This window comes from Pristiophorus japonicus, chromosome 4 (assembly GCF_044704955.1).
Source record: "Pristiophorus japonicus isolate sPriJap1 chromosome 4, sPriJap1.hap1, whole genome shotgun sequence".
Taxonomy (NCBI): domain Eukaryota; kingdom Metazoa; phylum Chordata; class Chondrichthyes; family Pristiophoridae; genus Pristiophorus; species Pristiophorus japonicus.
Window position 1 is genome coordinate 151,961,526 of NC_091980.1, and position 19,010 is coordinate 151,980,535.

A 19,010-nucleotide genomic window follows, 5' to 3' on the forward strand; every position below is an offset into this window, starting at 1 on the left:
GGTGAAGATATTTCCCCTCACATCTACCAATTACTTTGAATCTATGCCCCCTGGTTGTTGACCCCTCTGCCGAAGGAAACAGGTCCTTCCTATCCACTCTATTCAGGCCCCTCATGATTTTATACGCCTCAGTCAGGTCTCCCCTAAGAATCCTCTGTTCCAAAGAAAACAGACCCAGCGTCTTCAATCTTTGCTCATAACCAACATTTTCCACTCCAAGGTCCTGTTGTTCCTCTACACTTTTCAGTGTTGTACCATTTAATGTGTATTCCCTTGCCTTGTTAGACCTTCCCAAATGCATTACCTCACATTTATCTGGATTGAATTCCATTTGCCACTGTTCCACCCACCTGACCAGTTCATTGATATCTTCCTGCAATCCGAAGCGTTCTTCTTCATTATCAACCACACAACCTATTTTAGTGTAATCTGCAAACTTCTTAATCATACCCCCAACATTCAAGTCCAGGTCATTGATATATACCACAAAAAGCAAGAGACCCAGCACTGAGCCCTGCGGAACCCCACTGGATACAGCCTTCCAGCCACAAAAAAACCATTACCCTTTGCTTCCTGCTTCTGAGCTAATTTTGGATCCAACTGACACTTTGCCCTAGATCTCATGGGCTTTTACTTTTGGGACCTTATCAAAAGCTTTGCTAAAATCCATATACACTACATCATACGCACTGCCCTCATCGAACCTCCTGGTTACCTCCTCTCAAAATTCAATCAAGTTAGTCAGATACGACCTTCCCTTAACAAATCCATGCTGACTGTCCTTGATTAATCCGTGTCTTTCTAAATGAACATTTATCCTGTCCCTCAGGAGTTTTTCCAATAATTTCCCCACCACTGAGGTTAGGATGACTGGCCTATAATTACTCGATCTATCCCTTTCTCCCTTTTTAAACAAAGATACAACATTAGCAGTCCTCCAGTCCTCTGACACCACACCTGTAGCCAGAGAGTACTGGAAAATGATGGTCAGAGCCTCTGCTATTTCCTCTTTTGCTTCTCTTAACAGCCTGGAATACATTTCATCCAGTACTGGGGATTTATCCACTTTCAAAGCTGCTAAGTCCCTTAGTATTTCCTCTCTCACTATGTTTATCTTGTCTAATATTTCACATTCCTCCTCCCTCATTGCAAAGTCTGCATCGCCCCTCTCTTTTGTGAAAACAGATACAAAGTATTGATTAAGAATTATACCCACGTCTTTTGCCTCCACACACAGATTTCCTTTATGGTGTCTAATAGGCCCCACTTTTTCTCTAGTTATCCTCTTGCTCTCAATGTACTTATAAAACATCTTTGGTTTTTCCCTGATTTTACTTGCCAACATTCTTTCATGCTCTCTCTTTGTTTTACTGATATATTTTTTAATTGCACCCCTGCACTTATACTCTTCTAGAGTCTCTGCAGTATTGAGTTCTCGGTATCTGTCATAAGCTTCCCTTTTTTTCTTTATCTTACCCTGTATGTCAAATACCCCTGAATATTTAGTTCCCAGTTCTGATCACCTTGCAACCTCATCTCTGTAATGGCTATCAGATCATACCCATTTGTATATATTTGTGCCATCAACTCATCTATTTTGTTACGAATGCTGCGTGCATTTAGACAAAGAGCTTTTAACTTTTTTACCCTTGTTTCCTGCTTGTTTCCTCTGTCCTTCAAATTCACTTTCTACATTTTTGCTTTCTAATTCCAGCTTTACTCCCATCCCTTCTGACTCTATTCTCAGGTTCCTATCCTCCTGCCAAGCTAATTTAAACCCTCCCCAACAGCACTAGCAAACCCCACCCCCCCGCGAGGATATTGGTCCCAGCGCTGTTGAGGTGCAACCCGTCCGGCTTGTACCTGTCCCACCTCCCCCAGAAGCAGTCCCAATGCCTCAGAAATTTAAAGCCCTCCCTCCTGCACCATCTCTCCGCCACACATCCATCTGCTCTATTCTCCTATTTCTGTACTCACTATCACTAATGCATTGTTAATAAAGGATGGGATCAGTGCGTTAGTGAGAAACGATATTGGCTCAGAGGATCAAGGTGTTGATATCTATGTATCTGAGGAGGGGATTGTTAGTATATCTGTGTATCTGAGGAGGGGATTGTTAGTATATCTGTGTATCTGAGGAGGGGATTGTTGGTATATCTGTGTATCTGAGGATGGGATTGTTGGTATATCTGTGTATCTGAGGAGGGGATTGTTGGTATTTCTGTGTATCTGAGAAGGGGATTGTTGGTATATCTGTGTGTCTGAGGATGGGATTGTTAGTATATCTGTGTATCTGAGGAGGGGATTGTTAGTATATCTGTGTATCTGAGGAGGGGATTGTTGGTATATCTGTGTATCTGAGAAGGGGATTGTTGGTATATTTGTGTGTCTGAGGATGGGATTGTTAGTATATCTCTGTATCTGAGGAGGGGATTGTTGGTATATCTGTGTATCTGAGGAGGGGATTGTTGGTATATCTGTGTATCTGAGGAGGGGATTGTTGGTATATCTGTGTATCTGAGGAGTGGATTGTTGGTATATCTGTGTATCTGAGGATGAGATTGTTAGTATTTCTGTGTATCTGAGGATGGGATTGTTAGTATATCTGTGTATCTGAGGATGGGATTGTTAGTATATCTGTGTATCTGAGGAGGGGATTGTTGGTATATCTGTGTATCTGAGGATGAGATTGTTAGTATTTCTGTGTATCTGAGGATGGGATTGTTAGTATATCTGTGTATCTGAGGATGGGATTGTTAGTATATCTGTGTATCTGAGGAGGGGATTGTTAGTATATCTGTGTATCTGAGGATGGGATTGTTAGTATATCTGTGTATCTGAGGAGGGGATTGTTAGTATATCTGTGTATCTGAGGAGGGGATTGTTAGTATATCTGTGTATCTGAGGATGGGATTGTTAGTATATTTATGTATCTGAGGAGGGGATTGTTAGTATATCTCTGTATCTGAGGAGGGGATTGTTGGTATATCTGTGTATCTGAGGAGGGGATTGTTAGTATATCTGTGTATCTGAGGAGGGGATTGTTAGTATATCTGTGTATCTGAGGATGGGATTGTTAGTATACCTGTGTATCTGAGGAGGGGATTGTTAGTATATCTGTGTATCTGAGGAGGGGATTGTTAGTATATATGTGTATCTGAGGAGGGGATTGTTAGTATATCTGTGTATCTGAGGAGGGGATTGTTAGTATATCTGTGTATCTGAGGAGGGGATTGTTAGTATATCTGTGTATCTCAGGAGGGGATTGTTAGTATATCTGAGGATGAGATTGTTAGTATATCTGTATATCTGAGGAGGGGATTGTTGGTATATCTGTGTATCTGAGGATGGGATTGTTAGTATATCTGTGTATCTCAGGAGGGGATTGTTAGTATATCTGTGTATCTGAGGATGGGATTGTTAGTATATCTGTGTATCTCAGGAGGGGATTGTTAGTATATCTGTGTATCTGAGAAGGGGATTGTTAGTATATCTGTGTATCTGAGGAGGGGATTGTTAGTATATCTGTGTATCTGAGGAGGGGATTGTTAGTATATCTGTGTATCTGAGGATGGGATTGTTAGTATATCTGTGTATGTGAGGATGGGATTGTTAGTATATCTGTGCATCTGAGGAGGGGATTGTTAGTATATCTGTGTATCTGAGGAGGGGATTGTTAGTATATCTGTGTATCTGAGAATGGGATTGTTAGTATATCTGTGTATCTGAGGAGGGGATTGTTAGTATATCTGTGTATCTCAGGAGGGGATTGTTAGTATATCTGTGTATCTGAGAAGGGGATTGTTAGTATATCTGTGTATCTGAGGAGGGGATTGTTAGTATATCTGTGTATCTGAGGAGGGGATTGTTAGTATATCTGTGTATCTGAGGATGGGATTGTTAGTATATCTGTGTATGTGAGGATGGGATTGTTAGTATATCTGTGCATCTGAGGAGGGGATTGTTAGTATATCTGTGTATCTGAGGAGGGGATTGTTAGTATATCTGTGTATCTGAGAATGGGATTGTTAGTATATCTGTGTATCTGAGGAGGGGATTGTTAGTATATCTGTGTATCTCAGGAGGGGATTGTTAGTATATCTGTGTATCTGAGGAGGGGATTGTTAGTATATCTGTGTATCTGAGGATGGGATTGTTGGTATATCTGTGTATCTGAGGAGGGGATTGTTAGTATATCTGTGTATCTGAGGAGGGGATTGTTAGTATATCTGTGTATCTGAGGATGGGATTGTTGGTATATCTGTGTATCTCAGGAGGGGATTGTTAGTATATCTATGTATCTGAGGAGGGGATTGTTAGTATATCTGTGTATCTCAGGAGGGGATTGTTAGTATATCTGTGTATCTGAGGATAGGATTGTTGGTATATCTGTGTATCTGAGTTTCACATCCCTTGTCAAGGTCCGTGGGATGATTAACTCTCTGTGCTCTCTCTCTCTTTCTTTCTTGAGATGCCGCTTTGGATGGCAGGGCACTTCATGTGCTGACTGTGTGCACTATCCAGGCTGCCTGCACGGGACCTGCCAACAGCCATTTCAGTGCACCTGTAAGGAAGGATGGGGTGGCCTCTTCTGTAACCAGGGTGAGTATCTGATGTCAGATCGACAGGAAATCCTGCCCCCACTCCTCCTCGCAGTCCAGCTATGGACTGTCCTCACCTCTCAGATTGGCATGAGTCACATATAGCAAAGTCTGAGTCAAAATAAACGCCTTGTTAACAATCTGAAACTCTGGCGATGTTTGACGGCATCAAGTCAGAGGGGTCTGGAGAAGATGAGTCCCCAACCACCTTATACAGGCCCCCAGTGCAGGAGGGTCTGTGTTTACTACAGCTGGTTACTGGGTGGGACTAGTGAATGCAACTAAAACTAACCAGCAGGTTCCTGTCATAGAACTCCACCTAGTGGACTACTGATGTATTAATAATAAAAGATCATGTGGCAAAGTCACATGGTGACAGTTTCTGTTAAGGAGCCACCTTGAGTAGAGTGTGCTTATAAGTGGTCTCTATATAAAGATATCACAGTTGGTGATGAGGATGGGATACTTGGATTCCCTTGCTGATATTTTTGTTGGTGGATAATCCAGCCAACTGACGGAGAGACTTTGAGAGGTTCTTTGTTTTGCAGAACAGCTAAAAACCTTGGCTGAACTGTCGACGTTGCCAGAGTCCAGATGGCCATGCCTATGAAAATAATAGGGCGTTGGTTGAGTTCCATCATCACCGAGAGACTTTCAGAGCACATGTGGAATGGATAGAAAATGTTTTTCACTGCAAGTAGTATCGTCGAAGTTCCCGATGATGAAAACCATAACCGGGTGGTTTTAGAAAGGAAATGGGCTATTTTCCTGACCGAAGCAGACCTTGAGGTGTATGAAACTCTGAAAAATGTGCTTGTTCCCATCAAGCCAAAGGATATGCCACTGACAGAGATTCTACAGCACTACAGTCCTAAGCCCCTGGAAATCGCTGAAAGTTATTGTTTTGGAATACAGGATCATTTAAATGATGAGGGTATCAGTGAGTACATTGTAGTTTTAAAAAAGCTATCCATTACCTGTCATTTCTGAAACTTTCATGACTGTGCATTGTGTGATCGCTTTGTTTGTGGGTTGAAAAATGAAGCAATTGTTAACAATCCCTAACTTGACTTTTGAGTTAGCTTGTCAGACAACTATGTCGATGGATATACTCCAGAGAATTTCTCTGGACCAATACTCCAGAGAGTTTTGCGCCATTTCCAGTCATCAGACAACCGAGGTGAATTGCCTGGAGGTTAAAACTAAAAGGCGGTTGGGCCCAAGGCATCAGCAACTGGACAAGGTATCAGGGAATTGAAGTCATGCTATCAGTGCCTGGGACAACACATTGCTCAAAGCTGTCCATATGTGAAGGCTGAGTGTTTCTTCTGCAAGAAAACTGGGCTGCTTGCTGACTGAAGAGTAAGCCAACTTTTAATGCTAGAAGTAGAAGTAGAAATCACCAGACACTACATAGCATTGAAGAGAAAGAACAGGAGGTGGTTCTGGAGATACACATTATCAGGAGCACGAGCATATCTAACAACGATTCATGAAGTATCATCATCCAAGTAGATGTTTGAGGAACCAGGATACCCATGGAAATTGACACTGGTGCAACCGTGCATGTAGTACTGGAATCGCTATATCTCGACAAGTTGCGTGATTTCCGACTGGAGAAATCTTAGAGCTGCGATGCTACTCAGGAGACCAAATCACTGTTGTAGGAAGTATAACCATACTGGTGAAATACAAGGATCAGTTTCAGAGATTGCCTCTCATAGTAATGGCAGGAGACAAGCCTGCCTTAATAGGTAGAAATTGGTTGGGATCACTGAAGCCGGATTGTAATGAGATTTTTCGTGTGGAGACTAAATTTGCATTGAAAGATGACATCATCAAGCAGTATCTGAAGGTGTTTCGCAAAACAGGCAGTCCAATCCAAGAGCAGTTTACTGCAAGCCACGTCCCGTACCATACGCACTCAAGGAGAAAGTTGAGCAAGAACTCAAAAGACTAGAAACTGAGAACATTATCTCTAAGGTAGAAGAAGTGTTCTATTTTTCAAACATTGATGAGCTGCCAGTCACAGCTGAAGAGATTGGTAGAGCAACCAAACGTGACCCAGTTATGTCCCAGTGCATGATTACACAGCAAATAGATGGCCAAACCAGGTATCAAGAGAAGATATTCATCCATACTTTGTTCATAGAAATGAATGATCAGTCGATAAAGATTTTGTCATGTGGGGTGCAAGAGTAGTTATCCCAAATAAGTTCATGTCCAAATTATTCGGAGATCTTCATGACCAGCACCTGGGAATGTGCTTGACCAAGTGTTTTGCACACAGTTGCTTATGGTGGCCAGGTTTAGATAAAGATATAGAGTACATTGTGAGTCAGTATACGACATGTCAATCGGTAAGTAAGCAACCACCATCAGTACCAATATAGCCATGGAAATGGCCTCCCAGGGTGTGGCAGAGGTTACATATCGATTTTGCTGAGCTAGAAGGACAACAATTGTTCATTGTGATTGATAGTCATTCAAAGTGGGTAAAGGTGTTTCCAATATGGAAAATAACAAGTAAAACACTAGACAATTTGCGAAGATTGTTTTCTTCATATGACCTCCCAGATGAAATTATGTCTGATAATGGGCCGTAATTTTGTTCAGAAGAATTTGCACAGTTCATGGTGTGAAACATACCAAAGTTCCACCATACCACCCTGTTTCAAATGGTGCAGTAGAGCAAACAGTACAAATTGTAAAATATGCCCTTATCAAGCAAATGTTGGATTCAAATCCAAAGAAATGGCAGTTGTCGTTGGACCACAAACTGGCAAAATTTCTGATTACTTATTATAATACTTCTCATACAACTACTGGTAGAACATCAGCAGAGTTGTTTCTCAAACGACAGCCACGAACCAGGTTCTCATTGTTAAAGCCAAACTTGGCACAGTCAGTAGAAAAGAAACAAAGAGAATCATGATTGAGGTAGAGTAAGAGAGAGAAGTGTGAAATTGAATCAGAAGGTTAGAGTGAAGGACCATCACCATAAATAGTTAAAGTGGTTACCAGGAAGAAAAGTGAAGATATGTGGCCCATATTTGGTCAAGGTGTTTGATTGTGGGAAGGTTAGGTTTGTTCACATTGATCATATTTTACCTACAGATGTGGAAGGAGTTGAAAGTTGGGGTGATTCGATTATTTCTGATAAGTCAAATAGTCTTGTTACAAGTAGAGTACCAGTAGCAAATCCTAAATCAGATGTACTAGAAACAAGTCCAAGAGAAAGTCAGAATTTGTCTGAGTCAAAGGCAGGCAGACAACCCGTCTGAAGTTGTAGAGAGTCCAAATGTCGATCAAGGTCAGCCCTTGTAGAGAAACTCTCCTCAGGCTCAGCCTAGAATGAGTCTAAGTCCTACAACGTTTGGAAAGTTCTGTTCAAGAGTGAAGGTATCCTCTTCGAAACAGAAAACCAGTGGTTAAGTTTGATTTGTAAATATGAAAAAATAAGCTCATATCTTTTGTTGGTGCAAGTTATGTTTAATGATTATTTTGTTATGATTACTTCTTCAATAAGGAGGGAGAAGTGTCATAGAGCTCCACCTAGTGGACTACTGATATAATGCAACTACTGATGTATTAATAATAAAAGGTCATGTGGCAAAGTCACATGATGACATTTTCTGTTAAGGAGCCATCTTGTGGAGAGTGTGTTTGTAAGTGGTCCTACGAGACGAATTTAAGGAGCTAGGAGCTAAATTAAAAAGTAGGACCTCAAAAGTAGTAATCTCGGGATTGCTACCAGTGTCACGTGCTAGTCAGAGTAGGAATCGCAGGAAAGCTCAGATGAATACGTGGCTTGAGCAGTGGTGCAATAGGGAGGGATTCAAATTCCTGGGGCATTGGAACAGGTTCTGGGGGAGGTGGGACCAGTACAAACCGGACGGTCTGCACCTGGGCAGGACCGGAACCAATGTCCTAGGGGGAGTGTTTGCTAATGCTGTTGGGGAGGAGTTAAACTAATATGGTAGGGGGATGGGAACCAACGCAGGGAGACAGAGGGAAACAAAAAGGAGACAAAAACAAAAGACAGAAAGGAGATGAGTAAAAGTGGAGGGCAGAGAAACCCAAGGCAAAAAACAAAAAGGGCCACTGAATATAAAGGGGCTGCAGTAGGGGTCAAAACTAGAAATCATGGTTTAAAAACTAATATTAAAACACTCTACCTAAACGCACGCAGCATTCGAAATAAAGTAAATGAGTTGACGGCACAAATCATTACAAATGGGTATGATTTGGTGGCCATTACAGAAACATGGTTGCAGGGAGGCCAAGACTGGGAATTAATCATACAGGAGTATCTGACGATTCGGAAAGATAGACAAGAAGGGAAAGGAGGTGGGGTAGCTCTGTTAATAAAGGATGATATCAGGGCAGTTGTGAGAGATGATATTGGCTCTAATGAACAAAATGTTGAATCATTGTGGGTGGAGATTAGAGATAGTAAGGGGAAAAAGTCACTGGTGGGCGTAGTTTATAGGCCCCAAATAATAACTTTATGGTGGGGCGGGCAATAATCAAGGGAATAATGGAGGCATGTGAAAAAGGAACGGCAATAGTCTTGGGTGATTTTAACCTACATATCGATTGGTCAACTCAAATCGCACGTGATAGCCTGGAGGAGGAATTCATAGAATGCATACTGGATTGTTTCTTAGAACAGTATGTTACAGAACCGACAAGGGAGCAAGCTATCTTAGATCTGGTCCTGTGTAATGAGACAGGAAAAATAAATGATCTCCTAGTAAAAGATCCTCTCGGAATGAGTGATCACAGTATGGTTGAATTTGTAATATAGATTGAGGGTGAGGAAGTTGTGTCAGAAACGAGCGTACTATGCTTAAACAAAGGGGACTACAGTGGGATGAGGGCAGAGTTGGCTAAAGTAGACTGGAAACATAGACTAAATGGTGGCACAATTGAGGAACAGTGGAGGACTTTTAAGGAGCTCTTTCATAGTGCGCAACAAAAATATATTCCAGTGAAGAAGAAGGGTGGTAAGAGAAGGGATAACCAGCCGTGGATAACCAAGGAAATAAAGGAGAGTATCAAATCAAAGACCAATGCGTATAAGGTGGCCAAGGTTAGTGGGAAACTAGAAGATTGAGAAAATTTTAAACAACAGCAAAGAATGACTAAAAAAACAATAAAGAAAGGGAAGATAGATTACGAAGGTAAACTTGCGCAAAACATAAAAACATATAGTAAAAGCTTTTACAGATATATAAAACGGAAAAGAGTGACTAAAGTAAATGTTGGTCCCTTAGAAGATGAAAAGGGGGATTTAATAATGGGAAATGTGGAAATGGCTGAGACCTTAAACAATTATTTTGCTTCGGTCTTCACAGTGGAAGACACAAAAACCATGCCAAAAATTGCTGGTCACAGGAATGTGGGAAGGGAGGACCTTGAGACAATCACAATCACTAGGGGGTAGTGCTGGACAGGCTAATGGGACTCAAGGTCCTGATGAAATGCATCCCAGGGTATTAAAAGAGATGGCAGAAGTTATAGCAGATGCATTCGTTATAATCTACCAAAATTCTCTGGACTCTAGGGAGGTACCAGCGGATTGGAAAGCAGCGAATGTAACGCCTCTGTTTAAAAAAGGGGGCAGACAAAAGGCAGGTAACTATAGGCCGGTTAGCTTAACATCTGTAGTGGGGAAAATGCTTGAAACTATCATTAAGGAAGAAATAGCGGGACATCTAGATAGGAATAGTGCAATCAAGCAGACGCAGCATGGATTCATGAAGGGGAAATCATGTTTAATTAATTTACTGGAATTTTTTGAGGCTATAACGAGCATGGTGGATAGAGGTGTACCGATGGATGTGGTGTATTTAGATTTCCAAAAGGCATTCGATAAGGTGCCACACAAAAGGTTACTGCAGAAGATAGAGGTACGCGGAGTCAGAGGAAATGTATTAGCATGGATAGAGAATTGGCTGGCTAACAGAAAGCAGAGAGTCGGGATAAATGGGTCCTTTTCGGGGTGGAAATCGGTGGTTAGTGGTGTGCCACAGGGATCGGTGCTGGGACCACAACTGTTTACAATATACATAGATGACCTGGAAGAGGGGACAGAGTGTTGTGTAACAAAATTTGCAGATGACACAAAGATTAGTGGGAAAGTGGGTTGTGTAGAGGACACAGAGAGGCTGCAAAGGGATTTGGATAGGTTAAGCGAATGGGCTAAGGTTTGGCAGATGGAATACAATGTCGGAAAGTGTGAAGTCATCCACCTTGGGAAAACAAACAGTAAAAGGGAATATTATTTGAATGTGGAGAAATTACAACATGCTGAGGTGCAGAGGGACCTGGGGGTCCTTGTGCATGAATCCCAAAAAGTTAGTTTGCAGGTGCAGCAGGTAATCAGGAAGGCAAATGGAATGTTGGCCTTCATTGCGAGAGGGATGGAGTACAAAAGCAGGGAGGTCCTGCTGCAACTGTATAGGGTATTGGTGAGACCGTACCTGGAGTACTGCATGCAGTTTTGGTCACCTTACTTAAGGAAGGATGTACTGGTTTTGGAGGGGGTACAGAGACGATTCACTCGGCTGATTCCAGAGATGATGGGGTTACCTTATGATGATAGATTGAGTAGACTGGGTCTTTACTCGTTGGAGTTCAGAAGGATGAGGGGTGATCTTATAGAAACATTTAAAATAATGAAAGGGATAGACAAGATAGAGGCAGAGAGGTTGTTTCCACTTGTCGGGGAGACTAGAACTAGGGGGCACAGCCTCAAAATACGGGGGAGCCAATTTAAAACCGAGTTGAGAAGGAATTTCTTCTCCCAAAGGGTTGTGAATCTGTGGAATTCTCTGCTCAAGGAAGCAGTTGAGGCTAGCTCATTGAATATATTCAAGTCACAGATAGATAGATTTTTAACCAATAAGGGAATTAAGGGTTACGGGGAGTGGGCGGGTAAATGGAGCTGAGTCCACGGCCAGATCAGCCATGATCTTGTTGAATGGCGGAGCAGGCTCGAGGGGCTGGATGGCCTACTCCTGTTCCTAATTCTTATGTTCTTATGTCTCTGTATAAAGATATAACAGTTCCCACTACCTCTACCCTGGGAGACACATCCCAGGGAGGCTGGGGAATGGGGACAAGGACCCAGTGTTAGATGGATCCTCCTCTGCCTCTCCCCGAGCATGACATGGATTCTCCCCCCACCCCAGCCTCCCCACAACCTGTACTATTCCAATTATTTACGCTGTTTGGTTATTTTGAAGGGGGCACCCTCTGAGGAGGGAGTTCCTATACTTGCTTTGTGTTGCTTGTGAATTGTGAATAATTTTTCTCCCCCTCTCTGTCTGCTTTGCCCACAGATCTCAACTACTGCACCCACAACAAGCCATGCAGCAACAACGCGACGTGCACCAACACTGGGCAGGGCAGTTACACCTGTACCTGTCAGCCTGGCTACACCGGCATCAACTGCCACGTGCCCATTCACAAGTGTGGCAGCAACCCCTGCAGTAACGGCGGGTCCTGCATGGTAAGGCACAGCTCGTAGCCCACAGTTCGCCTTGGCATAGCTTTGGTCCTCACCATTTCCTCGAAGGAGCCCAGTGACATTCTCATCCAGCAGAAAGTGGCACCAAGGAGGCAGAGATACCCACCTGGGAGGGGGGACATTCCTACCAGCTGGACAAATGTAACCATTTTCCTGGAGAGTAGATTCATCATTCAGGCCAAGACTCCCAAATCTCCTCCTCCCCTACATTCTCAGCTCACTGGTCTCCCAGTTGTTGCAGAGACCTCTGATGGTGATCAATAGCAATGATAGCAGGGGACATCCCATCAAGTTAACTCCCTGCTGGGACTAATGCATCTTGCAGGGAGAGACACTCAAGGGTGAATGTATCTGTAATCACCTTCCCTTGACATCGACCATTTGTTCCTAATGCTGTGGTCCTTTTGTTGCAGGAATTGGATGAGAGTTACAGCTGTTCTTGTCCACCTGGCTTTGTTGGGCTGCACTGTGAGGACAGCACCCTGACCTGCACAGATTCCCCCTGCTTCAATGGCGGCTCCTGTTTCACGAGATCGCCAGGGGTCCCTTACAGCTGTAGCTGCCCGCTGGGGTTCACCGGCTTAAACTGTGAGCAGAAGGTGGACCGGTGTACCAGCAACCTGTGTGCAAATGGTAATTCATGGGCTTTTGTTCGTGTCTCATTGCTGTTCTTCTCCTTGTAAACATGTGCTTAAATAAACAAGAAGTTGATCAGAAGTTTGGATAGAACTACAGAGCCTTCTGGCACAGGAGGAGGTCATTTGGCCCATTTTGTCTCTATCGTGTCTTTGCTGTTTCAATCCAAAACTAATCTCACTGCCCCGTTCTCCCCATAGCGCTGTATCAATCCCAAACTAATCCCACTGCCCCACTCTCCCCATAGCCCTGTATCAATCCCAAACTAATCCCACTGTCAGACGGTGCAGGGGTCAAACCCCACTCCACACAGTCCCGTCTCTGGGTCTGAGGGTGCAGGGGTCAAACCCCACTCCACACAGTCCCGTCTCTGGGTCAGAGGGTGCAGAGGTCAAACCCCACTCCACACAGTCCCGTCTCTGGGTCAGAGGGTGCAGGGGTCAAACCCCACTCCACACAGTCCCGTCTCTGGGTCAGAGGGTGCAGGGGTCAAACCCCACTCCACACAGTCCCGTCTCTGGGTCAGAGGGTGCAGGGGTCAAACCCCACTCCACACAATCCCGTCTCCAGGTCAGAGGGTGCAGGGGTCAAACCCAACTTCACACAGTCCCGTCTCTGGGTCAGAGGGTGCAGGGGTCAAACCCCACGTCACACAGTCCCGTCTCTGGGTCAGAGGGTGCAGGGGTCAAACCCCACTCCACACAGTCCCGTCTCCAGGTCAGAGGGTGCAGGGGTCAAACCCAACTTCACACAGTCCCGTCTCTGGGTCAGAGGGTGCAGGGGTCAAACCCCACGTCACACAGTCCCGTCTCTGGGTCAGAGGGTGCAGGGGTCAAACCCCACTCCACACAGTCCCGTCTCCAGGTCAGAGGGTGCAGGGGTCAAACCCAACTTCACACAGTCCCGTCTCTGGGTCAGAGGGTGCAGGGGTCAAACCCCACGTCACACAGTCCCGTCTCTGGGTCAGAGGGTGCAGGGGTCAAACCCCACTCCACACAGTCCCGTCTCCAGGTCAGAGGGTGCAGGGGTCAAACCCAACTTCACACAGTCCCGTCTCTGGGTCAAAGGGTGCAGGGGCCAAACCCCACTCCACACAGTCCCGTCTCTGGGTCAGAGGGTACAGGGGTCAAACCCCACTTCACACAGTCCTGTCTCTGGGTCAGAGGGTGCAGGGGTCAAACCCCACTCCACACAGTCCCGTCCCTGGGTCAGAGGGTGCAGGAGTCAAACCCCACTCCACACAGTCCCGTCTCTGGGTCAGACAGTGCAGGGGTCAAACCCCACTTCACACAGTCCTGTCTCTGGGTCAGAGGGTGCAGGGGTCAAACCCCACTCTACACAGTCCCGTCTCTGGATCAGAGGGTGCAGGAGTCAAACCCCACTCCACACAGTCCCGTCTCTGGGTCAGACAGTGCAGGGGTCAAACCCCACTCCACACAGTCCCGTCTCTGGGTCAGAGGGTGCAGGGGCCAAATCCCACTTCACAGAGTCCCGGTGAGTGGAGTCGGAGCTTTGGCTTTGAATTCTGGGTTGATGTTCAGCAGGACTTTTGCACCCGGTGGGTGTGAGTGGCTCCCCCTCATCATCTGGATTGTGTAAGCCCATAAACCCCTACCGCCGTATAGCACTGACTCCACTATAGGCTGCTATAAAGATGGTTATGGCCTTGGAAGGACTGTTAAATAGCCTGTGAATCCAAAGTGAACAGCGAAAAGATATGAAAATTATGATAATGGGCCTTGCTGGATATTATCAACAACATAGTGAAAGAAGAAGTATTAAGGAGCTTAGCAGATTTGAAAGTGGATAAATCCCCAGGCCTGGATGAAATGTATCCCAGGCTGTTAAGAGAAGCAAAAGAGGAAATAGCAGAGGCTCTGACCATCATTCTCCAATCCTCTCTGGCTGCAGGTGTGGTGCCGGAGGACTGGAGGACTGCTAATGTCGTACCTTTGTTTAAAAAGGGAGAAAGGGATAGACCGAGTAATTACAGGCCAGTCAGCCTAGCCTCAGTGGTGGAAAATTATTGGAAAATCTCCTGAGGGACAGGATAAATCTTTATTTGGAAAGACAAGAATTAATCAAGGACAGTCAGCATGGATTTGTTATGGGAAGGTCGTGTCTGACTAATCTGATTGAATTTTTCGAGGAGGTAACCAGGAGGGTCGATGAGGGCAGTGCATTTGATGTCGTGTATATGGATTTTAGCAAAGCTTTTGATAAGGTACAACATGGCAAACTGGTCACGAAAGTAAAAGCCCATGGGATCCAGGACAAAGTGTCAGTTGGATCCAAAATTGGCTCAGAGGCAGGAAGCAAAGAATAATGGTTGATGGGTGTTTTTAATGACAGGAAGGCTGTATCCAGTCGGGTTCCACAGGGCTTAGTGCTGGGTCCCTTGCTTTATGTGGTATACATCAATGACCTGGACTTGAATGTTGGGGGTATGATTAAGACGTTTGCAAATGAAACTAAAATAGGCTGTGTGGTTGATAAAGAAGAAGAAAGCTGCGGACTGCAGGCAGATATCAATGTACTGGTCAGGTGGCAGAACAGTGGCAAATGGAATTCAATCTGGATTAGTGTGAGGTAATGTATCTGGGGAGGTCTAACAAGGCAACGGAATACACATTAATTGGTACAACACTGAAAAGTGTAAAGGAACAAAGAGACCTTGGAGTGCATGTCCACAGATCCTTGAAGGTAGCAGGCCAGGTAGTTAAGGTGGTTACAAAGACATATGGAATACTTGCCTTTATTAGTCGAGGCATGGAATACAAGAGCAATGAAGTATAAAACACTGGTTAGGCCACAGCTAGAGTACTGCATGCAGTTCTGGTCACCACATTACAGGAAAGATGAGATTGCACTGAAGAGGGTACAGGGGAGATTTACAAGGATGTTGCCTTGACTGGAGAATTTTAGCTATGAGGAAAGATTGGATAGGCTGGGTTTGTTTTCTCTGGGACAGAGGAGGCTGAGGGGAGACCTTATTGAGGTGTATGAAATTATGAGGGGCCTAGATAGTGTGGATAGGAAGGACCTGTTTCCCTTGGCAAAGGGGTCAACAAATAGGGGGCGTTGATTTATAGTAATTGGGGGGAGGTTTAGAGGAAATATGAGGGGAAATTTATTCACCCAGAGGATGGTGGGGGTCTGGAACTCACTGCCTGAAAGGGTAGTAGAGGCAGAAACCCTCGTCACATTTAAAAAGTACTTGGATGTGCACTTGAAGTTCCGTAACCTGCAGGGCTACGGACCAAGAGCTGGAAAGTGGGATTGGGCTGGGTAGCTGTTGGTCGGCCGACGCGGACACGATGGGCCGAAATGGCCTCCTTCTGTGTTGTAAATTTCTATGATTCTATGACTGATCGCATACACCACCACTAGGGCAGTCCCTTTGCCAGATCCAATCAAATCTCTGGAGCCGAATATGGACCCCCGGATCCCCGGAGGGGAAACAGCATTTGGGGATCTCTGGGATGCCTCATGCTCAGACCCAGTACTGATGGTCCCAGTTTTCACCTGTGAGTTCATCTTCCAGCCACATGCATTGTACATTGGGCTAGGGGCAGAACTAACCCATTATCAAAGGTGCCCAGCACCCCATAATATCTTGAGTAGAAAGTTGCTGCTTCGAAAACACAACTATGTGATAAAATGGGTGGTGGAGACACTAAAGTACATTTATTAGGGAGAACCTCCCCGTTGGTTTGGGATCACGCCCTGGTTACACATTGGTTTCTGTTCCGCTAACCATGTGCCTTTACCATTGATCATGGAGCTGGGTTGGCATGTGATGCGATGCCCTCTCCCGAATGTCGTGACTTGTGACAGGAATCACTGGAGCCCCTGGCTCTTTGCTGGCGGGAGGGGGATGGGGATATTTAACAGTGAGAGAGGGACCACTTGTGAGCTCTGTATCCGCCAAAGGGGGACAGCTTTGAGAAACCATATAAAATGTCAGAATGACCAAGACAAAAAGGTATAGCTTTCAGGAATCTTTAAAGGCAATTAAGGTCAATCAGGAAGGACTGGCAGCCTGGAAGGATAAAAGGCAGGAAATTGGTTCAGTTGAGGGAGGTTGGGAGAGTGAGTGTTTCCTGTTTCTGTTTTTTTCGTTGAGTTGAGTTGAGTTGAGAAGGAATTTTTTCTCCCAGAGGGTTGTGAATCTGTGGAATTCTCTGCCCAAGGAAGCAGTTGAGGCTAGCTCATTGAATGTATTCAAGTCACAGATAGATAGATTTTTAACCAATAAGGGAATTAAGGGTTATGGGGAGTGGGCGGGTAAGTGGAGCTGAGTCCACGGCCAGATCAGCCATGATCTTGTTGAATGGCGGAGCAGACTCGAGGGGCTAGATGGCCTACTCCTGTTCCTAATTCTTATGTTCTTATGTTCTTCTCTGCACTTAAAGACACCACAACCATGGGTTTAAACATTAACCACTAGTCTGCGTGTCTAGTTGACCATATAGTCCTAGATCTGTTTTAGTATGCTGCAGCGTGTGTGTGCGTGTGTGTGTATGTGTCTGTATGCATCTGCACATGTATGTGTGTGTGCGTCTGTGTATCTGTGTGTGTGTGTATGTGTGTATGCATATCATAGGATCATAGAAATTTACAGCACGGGAGGCCATTTCGGCCCATCGTGTCTGCGCCGGCCGACCGACAAAGAGCTACCCAGCCTACTCCCACTTTCCAGCTCATGGTCCGTAGCCCTGTAGGTTACGGCACTTCAAGTGCACATCCAAGTACTTTTTAAATGTAGTGAGGCTTTGTGCCTCTACCACCCTTTCAGGCAGAGAGTTCCAGTCCCCATCACACTCTGGGTGAAGACATTTCCCCTTACATCTCCTCTAAACTTCCCCACAGCTACTTTAAATCTATGCCCACTGGTTATTGACCCCTCTGCCAAGGGAAACAGGTCCTTTATATCCACTCTATCCAGGCCCCTCATGCTTTTATACACCTCAATAAGGTCGCCCCCTCAGCCTCCTGTGTTTCAAAGAAAACAGACCCAGCCTCTCCAATCTTTCCTCATAGCCAAAATTCTCCAGACCATGCAACAGTCTTGTAAATCTCCTTTGCACCCTTTCCAGTGCAATCACATCTTTCCTGTAATGTGGTGACCACAACTACACAATGTGTGTGTATGTTTGTATGTATGTGTGTATGTGTATGTATATGTGTGTGTGTGTGTGTGTGTCCCTGCTGGAGTGGAACTAAACTACAGAACCCGTGGGAACTGTTCAACCTTCGTTGTCTCCAGGCCAGGTCCAAGACCATCCCAACCTCTGTCGTTGAGCTACAGTACGCGGACAATGCCTGCGTCTGCGCACATATAGAGGTTGAACTCCAGGACATAGTCGACGTATTTACTGAGGCGTACGAAAGCATAGGCCTTACACTAAACATCAGTAAGACAAAGGTCCTCCACCAGCCTATCCTCGCTGCACAACACTGCTCCCCAGTCATCAAAATCCACGGTGCGGCCCTAGACACCGTGGACCACTTCCCCTATCTCGGGAGCCTCCTATCAACAAGAGCAGGCATCGACGACGAGATCCAACACTGCCTCCAGTGCGCCAGTGCAGCCTTCGGTCGCCTGAGGAAAAGCGTGTTTGAAGACCAGGCCCCCAAAACTGCCACCAAGCTCATGGTCTACAGGACTGTGGTAATACCCGCCCTCCTGTATGGCTCAGAGACGTGGATTATGTACAGCAGATATATCACCAACGATGGCTCCGCAATATCCTACAAATCCCCTGGGAGGACAGGCTCAACAACATCAGTGTTCTCGTCCAGGCTCACATCCCCAGTATTGAAGCACTGACCACACTTGATCAGCTCCATTGGACGGGCCATATTGTCCACATGCCAGACACGAGACTCCCAAAGCAAGTGCTCTAATCGAAGCTCCTTCACGACAAACGAGCCCAAAGGTGGGCAGCGGAAACGTTACAAGGACACCCTCAAAGCCTCCCTAATAAAGTGCGACATCCCCACTGACACCTGGGCGTCCCTGGCCCAAGACCGCCCTAAGTGGAGGAAGTGCATCCGAGAGGGCGCTGATCACCTCGAGTCTCAACGCCGAGAGCATGCAGAAGTCAAGTGCAGGCAGCGGAAGGAGCGGCGGCAAACCAGTCCCACCCACCCCTTCCCTCAACGTCTGTCAGTCCCACCTGTGACAGAGTTTGTGGCTCTCGTATTGGACTGTTCAGCCACCAAAGAACTCA

General features: G+C 45.4%; 1 protein-coding gene across 2 annotated transcripts in view; it reads left to right on the plus strand.

The window, feature by feature from the left end:
* Positions 1-19,010, plus strand: part of dll4 (delta-like 4 (Drosophila)) — a 43,071-nt gene that overhangs the window by 13,249 nt on the left and 10,812 nt on the right. For both annotated transcript variants that reach the window (XM_070878646.1, XM_070878647.1), the window contains exons 6-8: positions 4,472-4,602; positions 11,951-12,120; positions 12,552-12,771. In XM_070878646.1, the coding sequence (XP_070734747.1) occupies positions 4,472-4,602; positions 11,951-12,120; positions 12,552-12,771 (521 nt within the window). The remainder of the gene's footprint in view (positions 1-4,471; positions 4,603-11,950; positions 12,121-12,551; positions 12,772-19,010) is intronic.